Genomic DNA, 26,182 nt, shown 5'->3' with positions numbered 1-26,182 from the left:
CCAACGGACTCAATGGACCCAACGGACCCAATGGACCCAACGGGCCCAGCGGACCCAAAGGACCCAGCGGACCCAGCGGACCCAATGCATTCAGTGGACCCAATGGACCCAACACGCCCAGTGGACCCAATGGATCCAATGGACCCAATGGACCTAACGGACCCAATGGATCCAACGAACCCAGTGGACCCAATGGACCCAATGGACCCTATGGACCCAACATACCCAACAGAGGAGCTTTGACCCGACGGTGGACCTCCAGACGTTATGACTGTGTGGACAGAAAGAGAAGATGATTACATGACAAACAGAGCTCACAGTTTGGAGCTTTATTTTTATTACTATTCATGTTAATCTGTGCATTTCTTTTTTTAGGCTGATAGACGACTAATGATGCTAAACATAAAGACTACATGTAGTGATAATTATGTTGTAGTGACAAACCTGAAGACCATCTTGTTATTTAGCCATAAATGTCTCAAATCTAACTTCACCATGTCCTCCAATTTCTTCAAATCGCCACAAACATCAAATGCACCAAAAACAGTGAGTTCAGAGTGTTTTATCAGCCAACAAATGGCCAAAACAAGCAGTGACATGGCGTAAAAAAGTACCAGCAAATGATTTTATGTGGTTTTTGTTGCGTTTATGTTGAATCACATTCATGAGAGCTACACCGGTGGGAAGGCAGTGAAGGATCGCTGTTTAGACTTTAAAAGTCTTTGCATCGATCTTCGACCAAGGAACTCCGCTTAGCTCCAGAAATTAGCCTCAAAAGTGTTTTCATTTTATCCTCTCTTAATCACTGGCATTTTAAAGTTTGCTCATAAAACTTAAATTGTTCCGACAAGTTTTTCCAGACCATTTCAAAGGACTTTTAAAGTGTTATTCTTCATCATCGAAATTCTAAACACTTTTTCTTCAGCTTGGACATGTTTATATTCGTGTAGCTCTGAAGAAATTCAACCATTCAACAAATGAACTTTTAAAAATTTTGACCTGTTGTGTGTTTGAACTCGGACCTGTGGTTTTAGGAAACGTTCTGAGTTTCATGTTTGTTGGACAGAATCTCTAACATCCCAGCTAAACCTGAATCTGTTCATTTATGTTTGGAAAAGGGACCGGAAGTCTTGAACCCACAGTGGAGAAAAATGAAGTTATTGAGCCAATTTTTAAATTAAGTACAACTTGAATTTAGTTTTAAAGTTTAAATAAACATAATCTTAAATTGATCCAAATACCAACATTATCCTGTCAACACAACTCATGAGGACAATGTCTGGAACTTAAAAGATTCATTTAAATCAGTATATTTGGGTTATTTTTCTTGACACCACGCCCTTTTAAAGTTGTGAGAATAATTAGAATAATTAGGAGGATTTGGTTTTTATCCAATCATAATGTAATCATTTCTCATTTTATTTATTGAGCACAAGTTTCAACTTTCACACAATGAAGCAAATTAAAATCAAACTGAAAACAGCAGAAGTTATTTTGTGATAAATCAGCTCCAATTCCAGCGATAAAAATAATAAAGACCTAAATAACCTCAACATCTTAGTGTCCCTGAAAGACCAGCCAGTGTCTGTTTTTACCTCCAGTAACTTTATGAAAGATCAGAGTTCTACCTCCATAATGGGAATATTTCCAGAGTTCCAGGTCCTTGAAGTCCATAGAGGTGGGTCCAGACTTTCACTTTTTAATGGATTTTTTCCATCATTTCTGAGCCTCAGAAGTTCATCAGTCCAGCAGATAGACACACGACATCTTCAGAGATTAAAAAAAAAAATCTATTTTACGTCCACTCCATCAGTACTATAGGATACATCACAGATTCAACAACACAACTGCAGCAGTTTAATGTCTGCTTATTGCTTTAGGGCTAAACTTTCATGTGGCTGTTTTATTTATGTCTGAAGTTCAGATTCTGGATAAAATAATGTGAATTAAGAAACAGAAAATTTCAAACAGCCTCTACGTACTTAAACATAAATAAAGTCAGTGTAGATGAAGAACCAGCTGATTGTGACGGTTTTATTCAGATTGGGCTGATCTGACCTCTTTAGTTGTGGATGTGAAGCTGCTGTACAGTCAGACATTCAACAAAGAGCCTAAAAAACAACAACAGTTGACTCTGAACAGTGGGGTTGGAAGAAAAAACAGGAGCGATGAGTTCAGTGTGCTGTCCCGAGTTTAAAGTCTGAAACACGTCTGATGGACAAAATGTTGGATTTACTTCAGAACTTCAGAAAAAAGTCGATCCTGACAGTGAAGATGGAAGAAAAGAGCAAGGAAGTGTTCATCGGTGCAGTCGGCTGAGACAATCTCAGTCCTATGGTCAGTTTATTCTTTATTTTTAATTCTCTGAGGTAGAGTCTGATCTGAACCACCGGGAGGCGCTGTGACTGTTTATCCAGAGTCTTCCTTCCTGACGTATTTCACATAAATTAACTGGTATTTGAAAGAAGAAATATGTATATTTATTTACCCATTTTAGAGTAACTCTGGACAATTTTTCAGTTGTGGACTATTTTATTAATAATTTTGAGCAAACTATGAGTCATTTTGGAACATTTTTTTAACCATTTTGGTCAAATTTCACTCAGTTTGAACAGGTTTTCAGCCGGGTTTTTTTTGCTTGTTTTTTTTTTTTTTTTTATACAGTTTTCAAGTTATTTTTGACAAACTGAACTTTACTTAAACATTTGAATTTTCATCTGTATTTTTTGTTTTGTTCTTGTCTCCCTGAGTCTCTAAACTAAGGTGTATGGCTCTGGCATTAAATATACTACATATATAGCTGGTAGTAAATTCTAACAGTAAGTAGATGAACATATCAAGTATAGTGAGGGTGATGCAGAGTAGATTGATGGAAATGGGCAGCTGGAAGCAGTGGGCTGGAGGAAGGTCAGCAGCAGCAGCATCCCACAGATGGAGATTAGGCCAGTTGGTGGGAGAACCACCACAGATCTGAAGCATCCAGCTCTGGGATCAGGGACACTCGGAGAAAGGACACAGGGAGAAACAGTTCTGAGGCTCAGAAATGATGGAAAAAATCCACTAAAAAATGATAAATCTGGACCCACCTCTATGGACTTCAAGGACCTGGAACTCTGGAAATATTCCCAGTAAGAAGGTAGAATTCTGATCATTGATAAAGTTACTGGAGATGAAGAATCAGATGATCTGAGGAGGATCTGGTTGATTATTACTGGACTGACCAAACCTTTAAAATATTCCAATACAAATGAAAATCCTGCATCAGAAATCTTAATGAAGTGATAATAATGGAAGTATGAACATTAGGTTCTGGTTTTAGGCCTGTGATTGTTGTATTACCACATCAGTTTGGAAGCAGCTGGCTGGTTTTCTAGTTTGTGTATTTACAGACAGTAGTTCAGGTCAAAATCTTCATTAGACATGCCACTCCTCCAAATACATATTAATAGTGTGAAGGCTGGTTGAGTCCAGAAAGCTCCACAGAACAGTCTGTCCTGGTTCTGCTGATCATAAACAGTCCACTTTGTGATTTCCAGGGACTCGATGTGAATGTGAGCAGAGCTTCCCTACAGGGAGCGTAACATCACTTCAGATTCCTTCTTACTGATGCAATGAACATTCCCACATGTTGGTGTGAGCGACGTTCACAGGCTCTGCAGCCCAACTGGAAAAACAAAAAAACAAAAAAGAACAGCTTTCCCCAGCCTGTTCTTTACTTTCTGAGTGAGATCAGAGCAAACAACACGGCAGACATGAAGAACACGTCGCTGCACAGCTTTGGTTCTTTCAGTGTGTTTCCATTAATGAAAAACACTCTGAAATGAATTCACTGCTTCCATGGCTGAGTTGTGACCCTGAGAGGCTCCAAAGGCTCTAAATTCAATAGTTAGTTGGTATAATTTATATCCGTCCGTCATTAAGCACTAATACAAGTTTGAGGAAAGACGACGGTCTTTAAAGTCCTGCCTCCATCCACCCTCCATCCACCCCGACCTCCTCCCTGACTGGCCTCAATCCACAACAACGCTGCCAAACTGCCGTATTTAAATGTCATTTACAGAAAACAGAATATGTGACAAACCCAGAGGCAAAATCCATTTTTAAAAATAGATTCCAGGCCATATTATGCAGTATTACTGGATGTGTTTCTGTTTAATCAGATTACTCTAAAATAACAACAAACTCTGAGGCAGGCAATATTCTAACACGTACTCAGTAAACAATCAGAATCAGCTGATTTTTAGTCAAAATCTGTGTTAAAATGATCCTTCCACCGTCTCTAATAGTTGTGACCAACCACCTACCAACATTAAAATTCACCCACAATCACCTTTTAAAGTTTTCTCTGGTGGATTATCAGAAACCAGAAACACATCCAGGAACCAATGATTGTTTCTAGAACTCTAAACTGTTCACACTAGGATACATCCCATAATACTGATGATCACTATGATACATCCCATAATACTGATGATCACACTAGGATACATCCCATAATACTGATGATCACTAGGATACATCCCATAATACTGATGATCACACTAGGATACATCCCATAATACTGATGATCACTAGGATACATCCCATAATACTGATGATCACACTAGGATACATCCCATAATACTGATGATCACACTAGGATACATCCCATAATACTGATGATCACTATGATACATCCCATAATACTAATGATCACACTAGGATACATCCCATAATACTGATGATCTCTAGGATACATCCCATAATACTGATGATCACACTAGGATACATCCCATAATACTGATGATCACACTAGGATACATCCCATAATACTGATGATCACTAGGATACATCCCATAATACTGATGCTCACAGCTGGTTATAGAGGAAATGAACAGAAACCAGATCCAGTGTTCAGACTGAGACACCTGGATGGATTTAAACTGATCTGATTGACTGAATAAAGATAATATTCCTATTTTTAAAAAAAAACAAACAAACACCAAATACCTATAAAATAACATTTTTTGCTGATTTAAAAAAAGTGTAATTCTGCATTCTAATGTAAAAAATAAATCATGTAAAGAAAATCCATTACAATCCATAATTTCAATAAACGGGAAATTTGTACAATAACTACAATAAAAAAAAAAAAACAATTAAAAACTGAAAAAAACATTTTTCCTACTTTAGTTTTGAAGCGCCTTACTCTTAATTTTCAAATAAGTCAAGTAATTTGTTAGATTATTTCTTATTTAAGGATCTGAACATTAATATTTAAATTGGTTTTGTTAATTTATGTCATTTATAATTTTGTAGGCGTCAGAAAAACATCAAGTGTAAAACCATTTTATAGGAACTGTTTTGAGTTTTTTATTTGTTTTATTTTATTCTTATTTATTTTTTCCTTGAAAAGCCACTGATAAGTTACACTGAACTGAAAATATAAACACAGCGTTCAATGTTTTATTAAATTTTTTCAGTTCTATCGAAGGTTCATGAAGGACTCGCTGAAGCTGACAGACATTTCAGTCGACTGGATCCCGTCTGAGAAGACAAACATCTGCACTGAAAGTCATTTAACCGCTGGGGGTTTGGTGCAGCCACTAGAACACACTTCTACAGCTACAACACAAACAGAGATACAAACCTATTAATAACTGGAATCATATTTATTAAACCATAGTCACTCCTGTGGTATTTTCAATAAATAATACGATTAAATATAAACTACGATGTTCAGTCCAGGTGAGTATCAGATAAAGAGCCACCATTTCCTGTTTGAGGTTCCTTAAACTTATTATTATAATAATATTAAAAATATTGCATTAATAGATTTAAAACTTTCTCCACCTGACCAGGCCGGTAGAGAAAATGTCACCAATTAAACACCTCAAAAACTGTTTGTGCACAATTTACTGAATTCAAACCTTTTATACCCAAAAGAGAATCCATATGTTTGAAAAATCAACCTTCTCTTTTCCAGTTTTCTGCTCCATATTGATCAATAATAGGTATTGATGGGCTCAGCTTCTTCTTCCATGTTTTCTGTGCTGTTTGCTAACTCTACTCTAATCCATGCTAATGTGATCTTTTTCTCAGCAGTAGAAGCTAGATATTTAGCTGCTGTTACTGCTGACCAAGAGGACAAACTGACTGATGGAAAACAGTCCAAAGAATTAGTCTGATCCTGATAATATGAGCTGGAGGGAGACGTTCAATCAAGGCTGACAATGGGATGAAAAGATGAAAAATAGAAGAGAGGACATAGCTTTGATCTACACATTCTGTAGGAACACTGTTGGATGATGGAGACAACAAAAATAAGACACAAAATCACAAAAACAAGACAGGAAACAACAAAAACAAGACAGAAAATGACAAAAACAAGACAGAAAATGACAAAAACAAGATATAAAAAGATAAAAACAAGACACAAAATGACAAAAACAAGACAGAAAACGACAAAAACAAGACAGGAAACGACAAAAACAAGATATAAAATGACAAAAACAAGATATAAAAAGATAAAAACAAGACACAAAATGACAATAACAAGACATAAAATAACAAAAATTAGACATAAAACGACAAAAACGAGACAAATTCACAAAAACAAGACAGAAAATGATATTTGTCCATTGGTGTGTTTTATTAGAGATTCAGTTTGGTCATCAGGGGGGTGTGACAAGAGAAAAACGGCATTTTAGGGGGAACTCCAGACTTCTTTGGTATTTTTAAATATTTTCAAACATTCTTTTCTCCTCGGGCTCTGGCCAAACTGTCTTCTATCATGGGAAACTCCTCCCAGCCTCTGCATCAGACTGTGAACTCCTTAAGAAGCTCCTTCAGCAACAGACTGGTTCACCCTGAATGTAAGAAGGAACGTTTCCACAGGGCGTTTATTCCAGCATCTGTCAGACTGTACAACGCCGCATTATAAACTTCACTGTATACTGTTTACTGCTGTACTTTTTTCTTCCCCCAATTTACACACGCATCCACCTACTTATGTGTAATAACTGATACCTCATCCTCTTGTATATAGTCTGTACATGGTATTTTAAAAATTCATCTGTATATAATATTATCTGCAAGTTTTGCACTGTTTTTTTTCTTATTTATTCTTGTACTCCCTTTATATTTTATACTTTTTCTTTGGAGCTGCTGTAATGGTGAACTTTCCCCACCGTGGGATCAATAAAGTTTATCCTTATCCTTATCCTTAGTTTTTATAGATTTGGTCTCAGGACAAGAACATTAACACAACTATTAAATGTTTTACGATTCTGGATTATTTGACATTTGATGGGTGGGATGTAAAACGTCCTTCAGTCCTGGATTGAGCCAGGTGTTTAACATGTTCTCTGGTCAGTGAGGTGGATCAGCTGCTTGTCGTCTTTATTTCACTGTTTTCTGTCTCAGCCTCTATTTACTTACATTCCCATAGGAAGTGAGTGGAGCAGCTCTCAGCCAATCAGATGTGCGGATAACGCTCCGACAACAAACAAAAGATCGAGGCTAGCCGAGCTCATTAGACTCTGTCGGTCCGTCTAGCCCTACGTCGCGGCTCTCTCTGCTCCTCTGCCCGCTCACCGCTCTCCTCTGACCCAGCGCGGTAGATCGTCTCCTCCCGGTGTCTCTATTTGTGGCTTCGTGTCGCCTAATGTCAACCTGAGCCGTTTCAGAGATCGCCTCGCCTCCGCTGGCCGAGCTAAGCGCGCTAGCCAGGTTAGCTGCTCGGCTAACAGCTCTGGCTGCCTCCCTGCGAACAGCGAAGCCAGTTAGCTTAGCCTGCTAGCTAGCTAGCTTTGCTAAACCCCTTTAAAACTTGACACTGACGGACCCCAGCGGCTCCGGCTTGTTGCTGACAAGCCATTTTACTAAAACTCGTGTCGTAGCCATGTCTGGACAGTCGTCGGGCTGCGGGTTTCTGATGTCGGTTGTCGTCCACGGAGACTCAGTTCTGAACGAGCAAGAAAAGGAGCTGAACCAGCGGCTCCGGCGGCTCTATCCAGCCGTAAATGAAAACGAGACTCCGCTGCCTCGCTCCTGGAGCCCGAAGGACAAGTTCAGCTACATTGGTCTCTCTCAGAACAACCTCCGTGTGCACTATAAAGGTATGACACCGACACACTGTCCACTTTAGCACTTTATTGCCCAATGCTAGCGTTAGCTTAGCTCGACGGTTAGCGGATCAAAGCCAGCTGCCGTTGTGGCTAAAAACAAAGTATGCTAGGCTAGTAGCTCCATCAACAACAAGACAGAGGACATCTTGCAACCCGACCAGCTGGCGAGATGAATTCACGGCCAGGACTGATCCAATAGCCCGTTAGCTTCCCTGCTAGCCAGTTCACCAGCCTGTCAGCTCCAGGAACTGTCACCTTCCAGGGCGGACAGTTCGTCAAGCTGCCGTTTGAAACACAACAGATCGCATCTAATGGAAGAATCAGCCTCAACAAAGTGGATCTGAGACTGTTTAGCCTCGATCTGAGTCACAGTCACACCGTTAGCCAAAACGGACTGAAGCTAGACAAGCCTGAGGTGGGCTAATGTAGCATTATAAGGTAATTAAACAGCAGATATCATGATTAGCTTCAGTTAGTCAGAGGAACTGGGAGTCTTCCAGTGAAAAAGCTTTTCAAGAGAGGCTATTCTTCCCTCTGAGGCTTTAATATCAGCTGTCTGCGCTGACATTCAGGTTGGACTAGTCGCCTAGCAGAGCTACCAGGAGGGTTTTAGGTACAGGCCTACCAGAAAAGGCTATAAAAAAAAAAAAAAAAAAGGTGTAGCAGTGCTTCCTGGGTGTGTTCTAGTGTTCTGGGTCTGACCGGCCTCTACAGTCACTCTTCCTTGTTGCAGCTAGAATGTTCTTCCTTTGTGCCACAAATTCAGCAGAATCTCTCAACGCAGGTTTGAACTTTAGCATCCAGAAAACTTTTACATGAAGCAAAAACAAATTATCTCTTTCAGAAGTCACAATTTCTAAACACAGTTTATCCACAGCTGTGTTGAACTGAACAACTCAGACATCTTATCAGGTTTATAATGTCAGTGTTCTATCAGATGGTACAGCTTTGTTATCTAGAACCCACTTTACAGGATCATCACATGTTCATTTTACTGTCACTTGTGTTTTCCATATAATTCATAAAACAGTACTTAGGGACAAAACTGGAACGATTTGCCCATTAATTAGCAAATATTTCAGTCATCAGTTGATAAGTTTATGTACGTCTTAGGCAGAAATGACAGAAATTGATTAGTTCCAGGTACTGAAACGTGAATATTGGCTCATTTCCTGAGTCATGTATGCAAAGAAGCTGACTAATGTTGGGCTACAGAGTGTTTGCTAGACTAAACAACATGTTCTGATATACAGGGTGTCCCTGAAGTCTGGACACAGGAAGTCTTATTAACCCTCAGATGCATTAATGGGTCTAAAATGAGAAATATAGATAAAAATAAATATTAAAAAAAAAAAAAAAAAAAAAAAAAAATATATATATATATATATATATATATATATATATATATATAAATAAAATAAAAAATAATATAGAAAAAAGTGATTTTGATGACTTAAAGCCTGAATTTAGTTGTTTTTTCCACTGTATGGCACATAAAATCAGCATAAGTAGTTCAAGGAGCTTCAGAAAGTTGAAAATCCTGAAATTCATTCTGTTTTCATCTTTTCTGGGTCTGATAAATGGTGGAATTTTGATGGGTCTTTTTATAGGAATATCAATTTTTATTTATGTAATTTTTTGATAAACAAAATGTTTATAATTAAGTTATTAAAAGAGATATTTTTGTTGTTTAGGTTATTCCTCCTCCAAGGAGGCAGAGCCTCGATGGAGTAAAAACTTAAACCACAAAAATGTTTCATTTCTATTTATCTGCATTTTTCATCTGTCTGCTACATTCACAGATTACTGCAAATCTAAGTGCAATTATAGCGATTTTATTCAACATTTTAAGACTTTCTGTAAACTCAAGCACTGTCTAGAAAAGTGGTCTATTATGGGATGGCTACACCGTTAGCCGTTAGCATGACTCGTAGCTAACGTTAGCTCTGGTGCTAACAGCAACATGTTTTACATTGAGGTGATACCGTCAGCTTGAAGTGACGCAGTGATCAGAAAACTCTTTGTTGTACAATTTACACACAACCAGGCTTTTATCCAAGCTGCCATCAGGAAGATTTTTAAAAGAAAACTTTCTGTCCAACAAGCTCAATCTCATCTTCCTTCACTGTTCACCAGAGCCTGACTTCACTCAGTGCTTCCTGTGCTTCTTCTTCATGGCTACAAACAGACTTTAGGTTCATTACCGCCACCTACTGGGCTGAAGTGTTCATCAGAGTTACCAGAAATGAGGGAACTGAGGAGGGTGCAATTAATTGCGTTATTATTTTTAACGCATTATTTCCGCTGTAATTAATTAATCGAAATTAACGCATTAAAGTCCCACCTCTAAATGTAATCTAATCAGAGGAAAAGAGTGGAAGGATGTCAACAAAATGGATGTTGACATGCTTCTATTGCTGTTCTGTGTAATAATCTTCTTTTTTTCAATCATCAGAATGTTCAAAATTGGTTAAAAAGTGCAAAAATAAGCATATTTCAAACATGAAATTGTTCTTGTGTGGACAAAAATATAATACAAACAATAATACAACTTATTATTCTGAACCAAAATGACAAAAATGGCATAAAAACACTTTGATTCTTATAGGGGTCATTTTTGACCCATTAATGGAAGAGTGTAGGGTCCAATCACTGGAGCAACTCAGGGTTAACTGTAGTTTTTTTTGCCTCCACATATTAAATATGGCTATTATGTTAAATATATATTTGATTAATGATCAAATATATATTTAATTCAATATATTAAAAGTTAATGTATTGAAAGAAATGTTGCAAAAATGTTCATTCCTTGAAAACGTGTATTTTTTGCTGATGTGTCCAGACTTTAGAGACACCCTGAATATCAGAATATGTCGTTTGGTCAACATTAGTCTGTTTTTTTCCATAGATGACTCAGGAAATGAGCCAATATTCACATTTAAGTACCTGGAACTGGTTAATTTCTGTCACTTCTACCTAAAATGTACATAAACTTATCAACTGATGACTGAAATATTTGCTAATTAATCGTTCCAGTTCTGGTCCTTCTTAATTAAGCAAATTAAAAGCAGATGGATACACATTGATAGTAAATATACTGAGAGCTGTGAGAGCTACGTCTGTGCTGCATTTGGAGACTTTTGTTGAAAAAAATAAATTACAGTTATACAGGTAAACATGGTGATAATATTCATGATTCCACACAACACATCCAACGACTGGAACATCTGGAGGGAATGTGTTGCAGAAAATAGGATTATTATTATTATTATTAGAATTACAGAAGATATGCCAGTAGCTTCTGAGAATTCCACATTACAACGTACGCTCAGAACAATAATCATCCCGACTACAGCGGTCTGAATCCAGAGTAGATTAAGTCCAGTAATCAGTTTACTGACTCACCAGTAACCATCAGCTGTTTCACTCTTTCACCAACTAAACATGGCGACTAGCTCTGGATGTTTTAAACTGTTCATGGAGTTGTATATATTTAAATAAATTAACTAAAATAGGTAATAGTGTACCTGTAAGTTGTACTGTTTTCCTCTTTAGTGGTGTCTCCACCCGGCAACCATTTTGTCACCAGCAGAAATGTAAAATGGAGGCGAGAAGTTTAATTTTTGTACATCTACTTAAGTTAATTTTCCATATTTGAACTAGTTTGAGGAATTCATCCAGATGACTCATTAAAGCTGCTCTGATTCTCTCCAGAAGAAATGTTTCCTCACACGACTCAACAGTTTGATTTTACCTTCTGACCAGAATTGCAGCTGATATTAAATTGTTTTAATTGATTATAGATTTTTTTTCCCTCATGAAAACAGATAAATGGTGCCGTTGTTTGTTTGGGTCCTTCCAGAGTCCTTTTCTTTTTAACCGACTCCTAAATAAACATCTTGCATTTCACATTTCATGGGATATTCTATAAGTGGTATTACTCAGTATTTCCAAATACAGTTCCAGAGGTTTATTAATAACAGCCAGCTAGTAGTCCACCTATTGTAATGACTGTAAACTGCTGCTAAGTATCACTAAACTTGTCTGATATATGAGCCCTGATGCTGCTGACGGCTAATGTTAGCTTTGAAGGGCGACAGGAACACAGGAGGTCCAGATTCAGAGCATTTAAGGTGATAATCTCATCACCACTGACTCATCCTCAAAGGGTATTTATAAAAATTTAATCTACTTAATCAGTTTTATCTTTGGGTGTCGCTAAGCCAGTTTCCTCTTTACACCAGCCTGTATGAGTGTAGATTTCTATACATCTATAAATACACTACTGTTCAAAAGTTTGGGATCACCCAGATAATTCCATGTTTTCCATGAAAACTCCCACTTTTATCCACATGCTAACATAACTGCACAAGGGTTTTCTAATCATCAATGAGCCTTTCAGCACCATTAACTAACACAATGTAGCATTAGAACACAGGAGTGATGGTTGCTGGAAATGTTCCTCTGTACCTCTATGGAGATATTCCATTAAAAATCAGCTGTTTGCAGCTACAATAGTCATTTACCACATTAACAATGTCTACACTGGATTTATCATTCATTTAATGCTATCTTCATGGAATACAACTGCTTTTCTTTCAAAAACAAGGACATTTCAAAGTGACCCCAGACTTTTGAACAATAGTGTGCATAGATATATATATATATATATATATAGAGAGAGAGAGAGAGAGACAGTGCGTAACGTATTTATGAGACCTCCACCCAATGTGAGGTGTTTGCCACTGCTGCCCTAAATTAACAGTATTGCTGATAAGTAAAATATGTTTTAATGTTTCTGTAATGGTAAATCCTCCAGTGTGTGCAGCTCTTTAATGCTAAAATATAAATATTGTTGTTGTTATCCACAAATTTTCAAATTTATTGTTTTACAAAAAAGCTGAAAAAAACTAAAGCACATTGTGATTTTTTTGGTTAAGACGCCAAATTACCATTATTTGCTGCAATCCTGAACAGAAACATGTGTTTCAGTGATTTTATGTTGTTCTGGATTAATTTCTGACTTCTCATGTACAAAATATTAAGATTCCTGGTTAAATATGTGTGAATATGGGCTATTTAGTTGTTCAAGTTTGTTATGTGCCTGATAAATAACGTGTTTGACAGATTTCTAAAATATTAGTTTTCTCGTTTCTAACACAGATAAATTTGTTAATGACTGTATATATACATATTTATATATATTTCACAGCAGTGTGCTCCTGTATACATTCTTTATGTGTAAAATGTGTCACAGCTTGAATAAACTATGTATAGAACAAATATTTTGCAGTTGTTAAAGGAAAAATAATCCTAAAGAAATATTGGGACAAGCACAGTTTTCCTTCAGGCTGTTTTCCTGGTCGATCTAAACTTAGTGTGTAGAGGTGTTATACTATAGCATCTGCAGAAGCTCTGCCTCTCGACTACAACATTATTTGTTCAGTAATATTCTCAAATCTCTCTTTGATTTAAACCTTTGACATTGAAATGTGCTGCAATTCTGCTCTCTACTTCTCAAAATGGCTTCGTCATGGTCAGTTTTTAGAGTTTAATCTCCTCCACAGCCTCTAATGCTAAAAACATCTACTTACAGTCCTTAAAGTGAAAATCATTAGTAAGTAGCTGCAGACAAGCATCTCTCTGTCCTCACACTCAGCATTGACCTTCTGTTTATGACGAGTGAATGACTGATAATCATCTGTAGTAACCCCACCCTCCTTTCTTCTACCCAACCTGAAGGTCATGGAAAAACCCCCAAAGATGCAGCGTCTGTCCGGGCCACCCACCCCATCCCAGCTGCCTGCGGGGTCTACTACTTCGAGGTGAAGATCATCAGTAAAGGCCGAGATGGGTAAGACGACACAAACCCTTCTTTTAGCTGTGTTGGTAGCTGGCAGTGTCTGACACTTTCAAACTCTTTGGTTTGAAATATAAAAACTTTCGGTTGTTGAACTGATTTGGGAGAATTCCAATAATTCTGCTGAGAATTTCACTCCAGACGTTTCATCTGGTCGCAGCTTTCCTCTGAAACTGAGCTCATGTTGACGTGCTACATGTTGGCATCCTAACGGTAAAACGTTTCTTGTACTGAATGGTTTGCATTGTTGCTACCGCTTAGATTTGCTTGAGGATTTGATTAATTGAATTTATTCCATGGGAAGTTTCAGCAAATAAAACACCCAGAGAGCAGTACTCCACCAAGGCTGCTCAGGCGTATCATTTCCGATGGATGAAATCTTTAATAAAAAAGACCTTGCTCTGAGCACAGGCGTGTGTTCTGCATGTGTACGTTATGTACGGATACTGGATCACATGACCTAAATATGTAGCGGGCGGTGGGAATTGATGAGATTCAGAAACACCCCCACAATTTAATCAGTTGATCCTTGGATCATTTCTGATGGATAAGTCCTGATAAGTCCTCAGCAGTGGATTTGTAGTAGGATCACAATCATGTGATCATCAGCAGGCAGCTGACATAGTGATCACTGGTTGTCATGGTTACAGTGACGCCGTGCCACTATCTCACAATGATACAGAAATCCATCCATCCATCCATTATCTATACACCACTTAATCCTCACTAGGGTCATGGGGGGGCTGGAGTCTATCCCAGCTGACTCAGGTGAAGGCAGGGGACACCCTAGACAGGTCACCAGTCTGTCGCAGGGCTACATACAGAGACAAACAATCACTCTCACATTCACACCTACGGGCAATTTAGAATGATCAATTAACCTCAGCATATTTTTGGACTGTGGGAGGAAGCCGGAGTACCCGGAGAAAACCCACGCATGCACAGGGAGAACATGCAAACTCCATGCAGAAAGATCCCGGGAAAGCCGGGACACGAACCAGGGATCTTCAAGCTGCAAGGCGAAAGTGCTAACCACTACACCACTGTGCAGCCATGATACAGAAATCTTTAACAAATCTGTGGATCCAGACTATAAGCTGCATCACTGCCAGAATCTGATCACTTGGTCCTTGAGTTATTTCTGACCTTCCCTGAAAATTTCATCCAAATCCGTTGGTCCATTTTTGAGTAATGTTGCTGACAGACAGACAGACAGACAAACATACGCCGATCATCACATAACTCTGCCACATTCCTTGATGGAGTAATTATTGGTCCTTGAAAATGGAAAAACCGTGCAAAATTCTCTAACAAGGATGGTGTTGTGTCCCTAGAAAGTCCCTGTGAGTGTCTATAAATGGATTTATTCATATATATATGTTGTATTTTTCCTACTAAAATCCAGTCTTTGGTCGACATTTCACCAACGTCTGAGACTCTAACATCAGTAGATTTAAAGGTGTAGCAAAACAAGGTTCCAATTTTTTAATATTTTGACATGAAATTTGAAAAATTCCATCAGAATACTTTTGTAGACCTCAGTTTTGAGTCTTAAATAACAAATGGTTATAAAATCTGAGTTATTTTCTGCAGTCTGAATTGACAGACAAAACCTGCTTTTAACTTTTGACTTTTAACTTGCAGCCTTTAGCCCGTCAAAATGAAGGATTCCAATATTACTGATAGACAACATGGACATGAACACAGTTAGTCAATATTTAAATAAAATATGCTGTCTGCTGAATAATAATAAAGTTGGGTTACTTGTTCAATTATCTGGTTAAGAAATGGAGCTCAGGAAACAAATCTTTAAAGCACCTTTAGATGATTATCTTTTGGAGAACCCTTTGACCCACATGTGTTCATGTTGTTTCCACTGAGGCAGGCGATGGTTCTGTGGATGTATGAGGTTCTGATGTGTTCAGGGGAATCTCCAGCCCACTCACCTGCAGAACACACTCTCTGTGGACAAACCATGTCACTGCATCAAGCATGAACAAAGCTCAGTGTTGTACAAGGTGCTGACTTGAGCATGCTAAACATAGCATGATACTCCTTAGCTTATCATGCTAGCTTTTAGCACCGTCAGTTCTGATGCTGTTAGTGATACTGAGATGTTTAGGAGCAGACAGACATGACTGGTGGCCACCGGGATGATAGTTTAACCCGGTTCCATCTTTAAAGTCCAACACATGTGAAGCTTCCTTGTCTCTCCATCGACATCCATCCCTGTTAATGACAACACGTACAGAACAACGAGGCGTCAAATAAACCACGGGGATCAGATCCATGACCACATACGAATCTAGACCTGGTTTGTTCACACTAGTTTCCACCATCAGCTCTCAGTCCCTTGGAGGCCAGAGACATCAGATTTGGAGCAGTTGAGCAAATTTCCTGGTGTTTGTGTCTAAATGAAGTCTGCTCTGTGTCCTGCAGGTACATGGGCATCGGCCTGTCAGCTCAAGGCGTAAACATGAACAGACTCCCTGGTAAGTGGGCACATTGTGTTTTCTTGCTGCTGTTTTTGCATGTCTGCTGTATATCATACACAAATCGTTTGCATGTTTGTGGCTGTCATTTTCCTGTGATTTGTGTTGGATGAACTGGCTGCAGGTGTGACCGAGTAGTTTAAATGTTTCGTCTGATAATTGTTTCGTACTGTTAATTGTTATGGGCTGGAGAGGCTGAAATTCAGGGTTTCTACAAGTGTGATGGTCCTGGTGGGGACATGAAATGGAATGTGGAAGTTTCATGTTCCCACTCCTGCCAAGCGCTGCTAAGTCCATAGATTCAAGAATTTAGATGTTTATTATACGTTTTAACTTTTCCTGACTGTCAAGAAAACATAGAAATTTATAGAGTTGAGATGGTATGATGATTTAAATACTACATTACTTCAAGACACAGCCATAGCTAGTAGGCCTTACTGCTGTCAGCATGCTAGACTCTAAAGTCTGAACAACAAACACAGAATACATTGTGAACAAAAAGTTAAAGCTCCTGACATGAAGACATCCACAGGTGAAGCTCAGGCTGTCTGACATACCACCACGCACTTTCTATACTCTATATATCACATGTATGTCAGTATTTAATGTAAAGTTAGACAGAATTTGCAGAAAATGAGTGTGTTGTAAGTTTTGAGATATAATAATTTAAAAAACTTGGATATCAACAGGTTATTTGAAGCATAAATATCACAATGCTGACCTTTTCTAGAAGGAGGTTGAAGTAATGAAAGAGGGAATACAACTGGACTGCATTTAGATGCCAATATTAGTGATAAACTGATTTTAATTAGTCATGTAAATGGCTGACCAAGAAGTTTGTCGCTATTGTGAGGGCAAAATACTAAATTATTTTTTTATCTAAATGCGGTCAACAATTCTCCTGGTAATGAGGATACAGAGTTTAAAGATCTCACACTGTTGCATTTGTACGATGATTTGTTCCTCTGTGATTGTTTGACTCCTGGTTTCAGTTCTGTTCTGAACAGCTGTGAAAGTGTAGCTTCAAATTCAGCTGATCTGCTGCCCTTCAGGAAGAAGACTCTCTCTGCAGCTGTGATTGACAGTGCGGAGAAAAACAGTTGATAGTCTGCGCACAGACGTGAATGAGACTTTCCATCCTCTTATTTACTCTCTGAGGATCATTTTACATGGAAATATCCGTGAATTTTCAGCAGGTGTTGTTAACTGCTGCGTTTGTTGTCAGACGAATGTTAGAAAATCTGTATTTTATCTGCTGATTAGCGTGTTAGCACAGTAAAAATGAGAGCAGCTTTACTGTAGTTCAGCTGCATTAAAATGTAGTTTAATGAGCAAAGAGAGCAGGAGAGAAGCTAACAGATGCTAACACGAAAACACCCAGTCCTGGTTTACTGGTTTAAATTAAAGTTTAGCATCTCAGTGCTACAGTTTATACAGAGATCAGACCTTGAAGCTAACGTTAGCCATTAGTTTGTTGTGGGGACGTTACATCATTAATAACCCACTGGGTGTTCAGCAGCACAGGGAGACTCTTGTGTTCACTCTTACAGCAGAATGTTTGGTGAGTTTATTTGTGGTTCAGATATTTTAGAGTTTATCAGAAGCAGCTGTTTAAAGTAAACCTGGAAGGCTGAGAGGCTCGTTCTGATTGGTTCACCTGGAAGCAGCGAGGGGGCGGAGCTACACAAAGGTTAACCTGGATGACTGCCGGTTTGTGGTGATAAGCAGCACTTGGGTCAAATTTTTGTGTCTTGTCTAGTTGTTGAGAGCTTTTATTTTGGATTTCTAAGTTTATAACAACCCCAAAACACAATAAAATGGATTTTCAGTTCTTAAATGTTTGCTAAAATGTTATAAAAATCCTCGCTTGTGCAAAGAAACGTGTTTCATCAGAACAGCGTTGCTGCAGAGTGAATATCCACAGCTGGTTAGTATGAACAGATCCCTGCAGCTGTTCTTTCTAGGGCTGGGACTTTAAAGCGTTAGTTACGATTAATTAATTACAGAAAAAATGATGTGTTAAAAAAATAACTCATTTAATCGTACCTTTCTCAGTTCCCTGATTTTTGGCACACCAGTAACACTGATGAACACTCCAGCCCAGTAGGTGGCGGTAAAGAACCTGAAGTCTGTTTTCCACCGGTGAAGAAGATCCACAGGACACAGAGTGACGTCAGAAAGTTTGGTGAACAGTTAAGGAAGACGAGAACAGATTGAGCTTGTTGGGAGGAAAGTTTTATTTTTAAAATCTTCCTGATGGCAGCTTGGATAGAAGCCTGGTTTTGTGCAAAATGTGCAACAAAGAGTTTTCTGATCACCTCAATGTAAAACATGTAGCTGTTAGCACCAGAGCTAACGTTAGCTATGACAGTCCTGCTAACGGTGTAGCCATCCCATAATAGACCACTTTAGAAGACACTGAAAGTACAAAAACTCTTAAAATGTTGAATATAATCACTATAATGTCACTTTGAGTTTGCAGTAATCTGTGAATGTAGCAGACAGATGAAAAATGCAGATAAATAGAAATGAAACAAACATTTTTGTTGTTAAAATTCACGTATATGTCTATTCATCATTCAGTCGTCAACCAATATTTGAGTTGAAAAACTTTGCTTATTGTGTCAAATATTGCTATTTGACAAAAATGCGATTAATTGCAACGAGTTAACTACAAAGCCTCTAATGAGATAATTTTTTTGAATCGCGTCCCACTGTTAGTTCTTTGCCATGACATGGTAGGGTGACACTGGAGGACATCACCGCTGCCCTCCGCCGAGGTTATCAGGCCCAACAGGAGCCCTGACACCCTCCACCAGTCTGAGGACCGGACCCACCCAGGAGCTCCGTCTCCTCTGCAGAGATAACAGGAGGCCCAGAGCAAACCGCAGAGGCCCGGCTGATGGATGGAAGCTAATGAGAATTCACTAATTGTGAAGAAGTGATGCCAGACTGCTGCAGAGTTGATGAATGTTGCAATGGCAGGATTAATTCTGCAGCTCAGCAGTAACTCACCGGATCCTGCCGCTTGGTTTCTGACATTAAAACAGACCATTAGTGCTGCAGTACAGGACAAAGACTGGACCAACACTCCCAGAACACACACATCAAAGTTTTCATTAATAAATAGTGTGTTGGAGCTTTTATTGAACACACACAAAAGGCAAACACCTCATTTCAAATCACACAGTTAAAAATAATCCACCTTTTTCTATTTAATGCTCAGCATAGCCAATATTTACTGAGGTTACATAAAACAAAAATGGCCTGCAGTGTGTAGAGGCTTGAATTTACAACCAAAGAGCTCAAAATGCTAAAAACATCTTGATTCTGGGAGCGTATCCAGCTTTCTAGAGAAAAAAAATAACGACTGAGCTTTGTCCTTCTGCTGTCACACTGAAAACAAGCTGCTCTGGTGATGAGATGTCTGCTGAGCCAGCTTCAGTGTCCAGAAGTGTCTTTGAGCAAGGCACTGAATCCCTGCAGCTTTTAAAAAACAAGACGATGTTTTAGCACCGCTTTGTTGTCGCAGGTCACAATGTGAATAATTAGTTCTGTTTTTGGACTGAATTCGTTTTCCAACTCTTAAAACTGTTTGTCACATTTTTCCCAAAGGGTTAAAACAGGAGTTGTGGAGTCACAGTTTCCAGGATGCTTCACTTCAGAGCCTCCTATTGGTTGTCTGTCTCAGCAGCAGTGCATTCTGGTTGCATCCATGTGTTTCTAGAGACGTAGCTCCTCGTTTGCATAAAATACTGTCGAGGCTACTTTATGCAAATCAGGGACGTCTGGCTGCCTCTAGACGTCTCTGGGAACTCCTGAAAATCAGCTCCAGCTGCTTATTTCTATTCTCCAGTGCTTTCAGAAACACAGTTTGGTAAAAACAGGAAGATCAGGTGTAACATCCAGGATGAGGAAGTGTTTGTCCAGTCAGGTTAGTAGGAGGGCGGGGTCTGCTGGCTTCCTGTTGAAGAGCAGCTGCCAGTCGTGTGTCCTGGCACCGGCTGGTTCTTCTCTCCTCATGTCTACAACATAACGGTAGAGTGGTGCACTGGAGACATCTTGGTCGACTCTTTCCAACATCCAGCTTTGTTGGACGTTTTTCTGCGTAAAATGAAGCAGATGAGCGGAGTGTTGGTCCCACTCAGGGGATGTAGGATGTGGAAATACACCTGCCGTTAGCTGCTCAGATCAGCCTCCTTTTGTTTGTCAGAGTCCAGCTCACTACAGGAAATCACAACAGCTTCCAGGCGTATTAAATAGTTCACGTTTTGGCCTGGATTTAGATCGTACAGTAAAGCAGCCTCACTAGTTGTTATCAGTGGATTATCCATTTTAATGATGCTTCTGTACATAAATGTGCCACCAGAACAATTTCCCTGCTTTGAGTGAACACTAAAGCTGCCTCCTTTTCTTAGCTGCTTCTAAGATGACTGTAATTGATTTAAAGAAATCAAAACGAGCCAGAACTCCTCTTCTGCCCTCTGTAGCAGAATGATAAGAAGGTGTAGCCAGACTATTACTACTATACTGTAGAGTGGGGTGGTTAAGCAAGGCCAGTTTAGCTTTTTCACTTTTTTGACTGGATTCTTTTTATTTAAAGCAACATAAGTTTTGGAAACTCTAGATCGGGGGCTGTAACTCATCTTAGTCCAGGTTCCGCATTCAGTCCAGTCTGATCTCCAGTGACCAGTAAAACCACAGCATAATAACCTATAAATAACCACAACTCCTGATGGTTCCTTTGTTTTAGTGCAAAAATGTACATTCTTAAAATGTTCACATTAAAGGAGTTTTTTTTTTTTTTTACAAAACATCATGAACAACCTGAAATTTCAACAACATTCAATCTCAGTTTATCATTTCCACATGACACAAAATGTCAAAACTGAGACAAACATCATGAAACAAAACAAAAAAGAGACAAAAAATGAGGACAAAATGATAAAGGCAAGAAATAAAACAAAAAACAAACGACACAAAATGACGAAAGCGAGAAACAAAACGACAAGTCAAAAAAGACACAAAATGACAAAAACAGTGAATAAAGCAAAATGTAGAATGACAAAAAACAGAAGCGAGACAAAAAGGAAACACAAAAAAATTAGACAAAGTCAGACAAAAGACAAAAAAACAACACAAAATATTACAAAAATGAGACACAAAACGACACAAAATGAGACAAACGATGTGAAAAAAACTGAAAAAAATTTGTGACAAAGCGACAAAAAAAATTGACAAAAGTGAGAAACAAAACGGCAAACAAATAAACGACACAAAAACAACAAATAAAGCAAAATATAAAATGACAAAAAATAAGAAATGCAAGCGAGGCAAAAAGGAAACGCAAAACAACAAACGAGAACAAAACGACAAAAATATGAGACATGACAAAAGTCAGACAAAAAACTACAAAAACGAGACAAAATTTTACAAAAATGAGACACAAAACAACAAAAGAGCAATGAACAATCTAGTATTTTACTTGATGATCCAAACAACTTGTCATGGTCTAGAAATTATTCTAAATTTATAGTTTTACTGATTTACAATGTGCAGTTAGTGTCTTCTCTGGAATTTTTCCATTTTGAGGACGGGATTGGACCCTCTGGAGGACCGCTTTTGGCCCGCGGGCCGCATGTTGGACACCCCTGCTGTAGATACTGTTTCTCCCTTCTGTACTTTTTATTTTTCCGATTCAGTCATTTTTGTCCTGAAGTCGTCTGAGACGTCACAGTGTCGTGTCTTTCACATCCTTCAGGTTGGGACAAACACTCATATGGTTACCACGGAGACGACGGCCACTCCTTCTGCTCGTCCGGCACCGGGCAACCCTACGGACCTACGTTTACAACGGGCGACGTGATTGGCTGCTGCGTTAACCTCATCAACAACACCTGCTTCTACACAAAGAACGGCCACAGCCTAGGTAAGGAGCATTCAGGGCTCGTATGGCCCCTCTACCTGCTAGTATTTATTACCTGGAACACCTGAACATGTGGCTCAGGTGAGTCAGAACAGCTACACCTGTGCCCAGTCTGTGTTCACCTTATTTCAGAGGAGTAAATATTACCAGCAGTGAGCCACAACACGTTACCTGTAAATATCAGAATTCAGTTTGAACGTTGAATTCTGTCAGTTTTACATTTTTATTTTATAGCAGAAAAAACAACAAAACAAGGCCACTGCAACAAGTGTAGCTGTTTCTTTACACAAGGATCTAATGATTTATGCATTTAATTATTCCTGTGATGATAAAACAAGAGCCTAACTTTTACATTTTGACTAAAACTGCATGGTGTGTTTTTATATCTACAGCAGACAGAACCCAAACAGGAGAAAATAATGTTTCATGTTCTGTTTGTCTCCTAATAATTCATTTGTTTATTAACTCTCTGCATTTTCTGGGCATTTTCTATTGTCCCTGGTTTCATTTTCCTTCACTGTTGATTAATTTTTAATTAAAGTCCTGAAGGAGAGAGATCTCAGACATGATATCAATCCTAAAAACTAAAAAACTGAAAGTAGAATTCTTTCATTGTTTTGTTTTTTTTTTTCTAGCAAAACCTGGAATCAATATGTGCAACATTTTCAACACAGCCACATTTGTTACTGATACTTTCACATGTTGTAAATGTTTTACTGTTTACTTTTTATTTAAGTTTATACAGTTCACCTGAAGTCTGAATGTTTATCACCTGGCTGTTGCACCTGAGTCATTCATTCAAGTTTCTATCTGTTATCTTAATTCCACGTGGTCACATCCAGCCTTTAAATGTTAAAATGGTTTGTAATAGATTACTGATAGTCATCAGATTACCTCTGCACATGTAAACACTCTGCTGTGTTCAGAGATAAAAGGACTCTTCGTGCTGATGCTTTCCTCTCTCCCTCTGCAGGTATTGCCTTCACAGACCTTCCAGTAAGTAAACATGATTTGTTTCCTCCTGTCTTCTGTTCTTTATGGTTTCCATAATTAATCAGGATTATTTAGAGATATTAAATGTTTTATTTCCTTCACAACAACTTCAGTCACAATATTGACACCTGAATTAAGACACCGACAAGAGTTTTAAGAAATGTTATGATAAAATAAGTCACATAATTAGTAGATCCTGACTGATGGTGTTTTCATCCAACCAAAAAAATCCAAATTTTACACAAATTAATTCTAAAATAACATTAACTGAATTATCTGTCCAAGCAGGAAATAAACTAGTTTGCTTTTCTATTAGATGTTCTATTCTATGATGAATTTATCTCTGGATTTAGGGATATCAGAATAACATGAATGAAATCTGTGAAAACACCTTGAATCTCCTCTAAACCACGTCTCTGTTTGGTGAAGCTAGCAGTGAAGTTCAGAGCTAAACTCCAGTCGTAGACTTTTCTGGTTTTCTCGTTTATCAGAATAATAATGTTCAGAAACAGCAACTTATGAGCAGCTCCTCTTCTGTACCCCTCAGGGGAAACCTTCTATGTATGCAGACTTCTAAACTTTAGCTTTTGTAAATGCAGCGTCTGGATTTGTTTGGTTTGGAGGAATGAAACTGTGAGTCCTGAACATTTAAACACACAGCGTGACTGTTGATGTTTTAATGTTGAGGTAGAACGGGCTGTAAAGCTAACTGCTAGTTAGCTTCCACTCAACTGATTAGCTGTGAAAGTAGCTCTGTGGTTTGTCAAAATCAGCCTTTATTAGTCCCACAGTGGAGAATTTACAGTTTTACAGCAGCAAACATTTAGGAAAGAAAGTACAAAATAAAAAAGATCCAAAATAAAACAAAATATACAGAAGTACTAAATAGAAACATTTAGGAAATAAAGTACAAAATAAAAAAAATATCCAAAATAAAACAAAATATACAGAAGTACTAAATAGAAACAACATTCTTGCCAGTGGTATAAATACTGCACAGATTCTTATGTACAGTAGAAAATAACCATGTAACACATGTTCTAAGTAAAAAACTACATATGTAACACTTAAGTAGAAAAATACATATGTAACACATGCTAGCTAACGAGTAGAAGCATGAGTGATGTGATCCAAACTTGTTTTTCTGTATTTTTGCTCTTTTAAATTAAGCTTTTATATCAAACATCTGGACTGTTGGAAGAATTTGGGACCCTTTCCTTCAGAACATCTACTGTAGTGAAAATAGTTTGGAGGCTGGAAAACCAGATGATTGGACAGTAGGAGAATCCTTGGATGGAGTTCACACTTCTGACTCTGTCACCTGAGCTACAACACTGACCAGAGTATTAGAAAGTACTATGATGAGGCACATCACATAATTAGAGGTATTATTAGGAGAGACAGGATTACGTATTAAACCCAAACTACTATCAGGGCAGAGTTAGCTGTACATTTTAAAACACAGTTGGACTTTGTGGTGTCCGTTTTCTCCATAGTCTCTACGGTGTTTTATGTTTACATCAAATGAAATTAATTTCGTAGATGAAGTCTGAAATTCATTCACAGGCTGTAAATCTGCTGTAAGGAACTTTTGTTTCCTCCGTCTGGTCTTAATATTAATCTCACAAACACTGTCGATACTGCTTTTTCCTCTGAAGTTTCTTTTCTTTAGCACTTTCTCCCAGCTGCTGTAGTTTATTCTCCTCTCCAGCTGTGATATGTCGCCACAAGTACACTAGCGTATAGAAAGCTTTTATGGATTGAGCACCCTTCTACTCCACAAATTAATAATTTTCACGTGAGCAAAACGTGTCATTTTGATAAACGGGGTCATTTGCTGTCATTTTTTTTCTTTTTAAACTGAACAAAACTCCAAAAATGAGAACATATTGGTGTCATGAGTTCCTCGAGAGCCACAGATGACTTTATCCAGTTCAATTCAATTCAATTCAATTCAATTCAATTTTATTTATATAGTGCCAATTACAGTCAAATTGTCTCAAGACGCTTTACAGAACCCATATGCCTGAACCCCAGAGCAGCCCTAAGGAGACAGTGGCAGGAAAACACCCTTTTAACAGGGAAAAAAACCTCGAGCAGAACCCGGCTCTAATGTGGGGGAACCATCTGCTGCTGGCCGGGCGGGTTGAGAGGGACAGAAGAGGTAGAGAGGTAGAGATAGAGGGATACAGATAGAGGGGTAGAGATAGAGAGGTGGGGGGTGGGACACAAGGACCATAAAACACAACCACACATCTGAAGCATCCAGCATCCAGCTCTGGGACCAGGGACACTCAGAGAAAGGACACAGGGAGAAACAGAGTGAGTGTAATGCAATAATGGTATATATAGTAAATATAATGGTAGATAGAGAAGGGCTCAGTGCATCCAGAGAGGTCCTCCAGCAGCCTAGGCCTATAGCAGCAGAACTAGGGGCAGAACTAAGGGACGTCCAAGAGGAAGACTCCAGCTGACCCCCTCAGGGTCCCCCAGTCAGCCCTAACTATAAGATTTGTCAAAAAGGAAGGTTTTAAGCCTGGTCTTAAAAATACAGAGGGTGTCCACCTCCAGAACCCAAACTGGGAGCTGGTTCCACAGGAGAGGAGCTGATAACTGAAGGCTCTGCCTCCCATTCTACTTTTAGAGATTCTAGGAACAAGTAAGCCTGCAGTCTGAGAGCGAAGAGTTCTGCTAGGATAATATGGTACTATCAGGTCTTTAAGATATGATGGAGATTGGTTGTTAAGAGCTTTATATGTCAGAAGTAGGATTTTGAATTCTATTCTACATTTCACAGGAAGCC

The 26,182-nt window shown here is 38.5% G+C and overlaps 2 protein-coding genes across 2 annotated transcripts in view; both read left to right on the top strand.

Moving 5' to 3' along the window:
• rnf182 (ring finger protein 182) overlaps positions 1–488 on the top strand; it is a 4,724-nt gene extending 4,236 nt beyond the window's left edge. Inside the window, exon 2 of the mRNA XM_023269109.3 lies at positions 1–488. This exon is cut by the window's left edge and continues 1,109 nt beyond it. The gene's annotated coding sequence lies outside the window, so the exon portion shown is untranslated.
• A 6,975-nt stretch (positions 489–7,463) lies between these two features.
• The window catches only part of ranbp9 (RAN binding protein 9), a 36,678-nt gene continuing 17,959 nt past the window's right edge, over positions 7,464–26,182 (top strand). The window contains exons 1-5 of the mRNA XM_023269097.3: positions 7,464–8,099; positions 13,851–13,962; positions 16,408–16,460; positions 22,222–22,389; positions 23,360–23,382. Coding sequence (XP_023124865.2) covers positions 7,883–8,099; positions 13,851–13,962; positions 16,408–16,460; positions 22,222–22,389; positions 23,360–23,382 — 573 coding nt within the window. The 5' untranslated portion in view covers positions 7,464–7,882. The remainder of the gene's footprint in view (positions 8,100–13,850; positions 13,963–16,407; positions 16,461–22,221; positions 22,390–23,359; positions 23,383–26,182) is intronic.

This window comes from Amphiprion ocellaris, chromosome 10, assembly GCF_022539595.1.
Source record: "Amphiprion ocellaris isolate individual 3 ecotype Okinawa chromosome 10, ASM2253959v1, whole genome shotgun sequence".
Taxonomy (NCBI): Eukaryota; Metazoa; Chordata; class Actinopteri; family Pomacentridae; genus Amphiprion; species Amphiprion ocellaris.
Note: the sequence above shows the minus strand (reverse complement) of the source record. Positions and strands in the feature narration are given on the sequence as shown.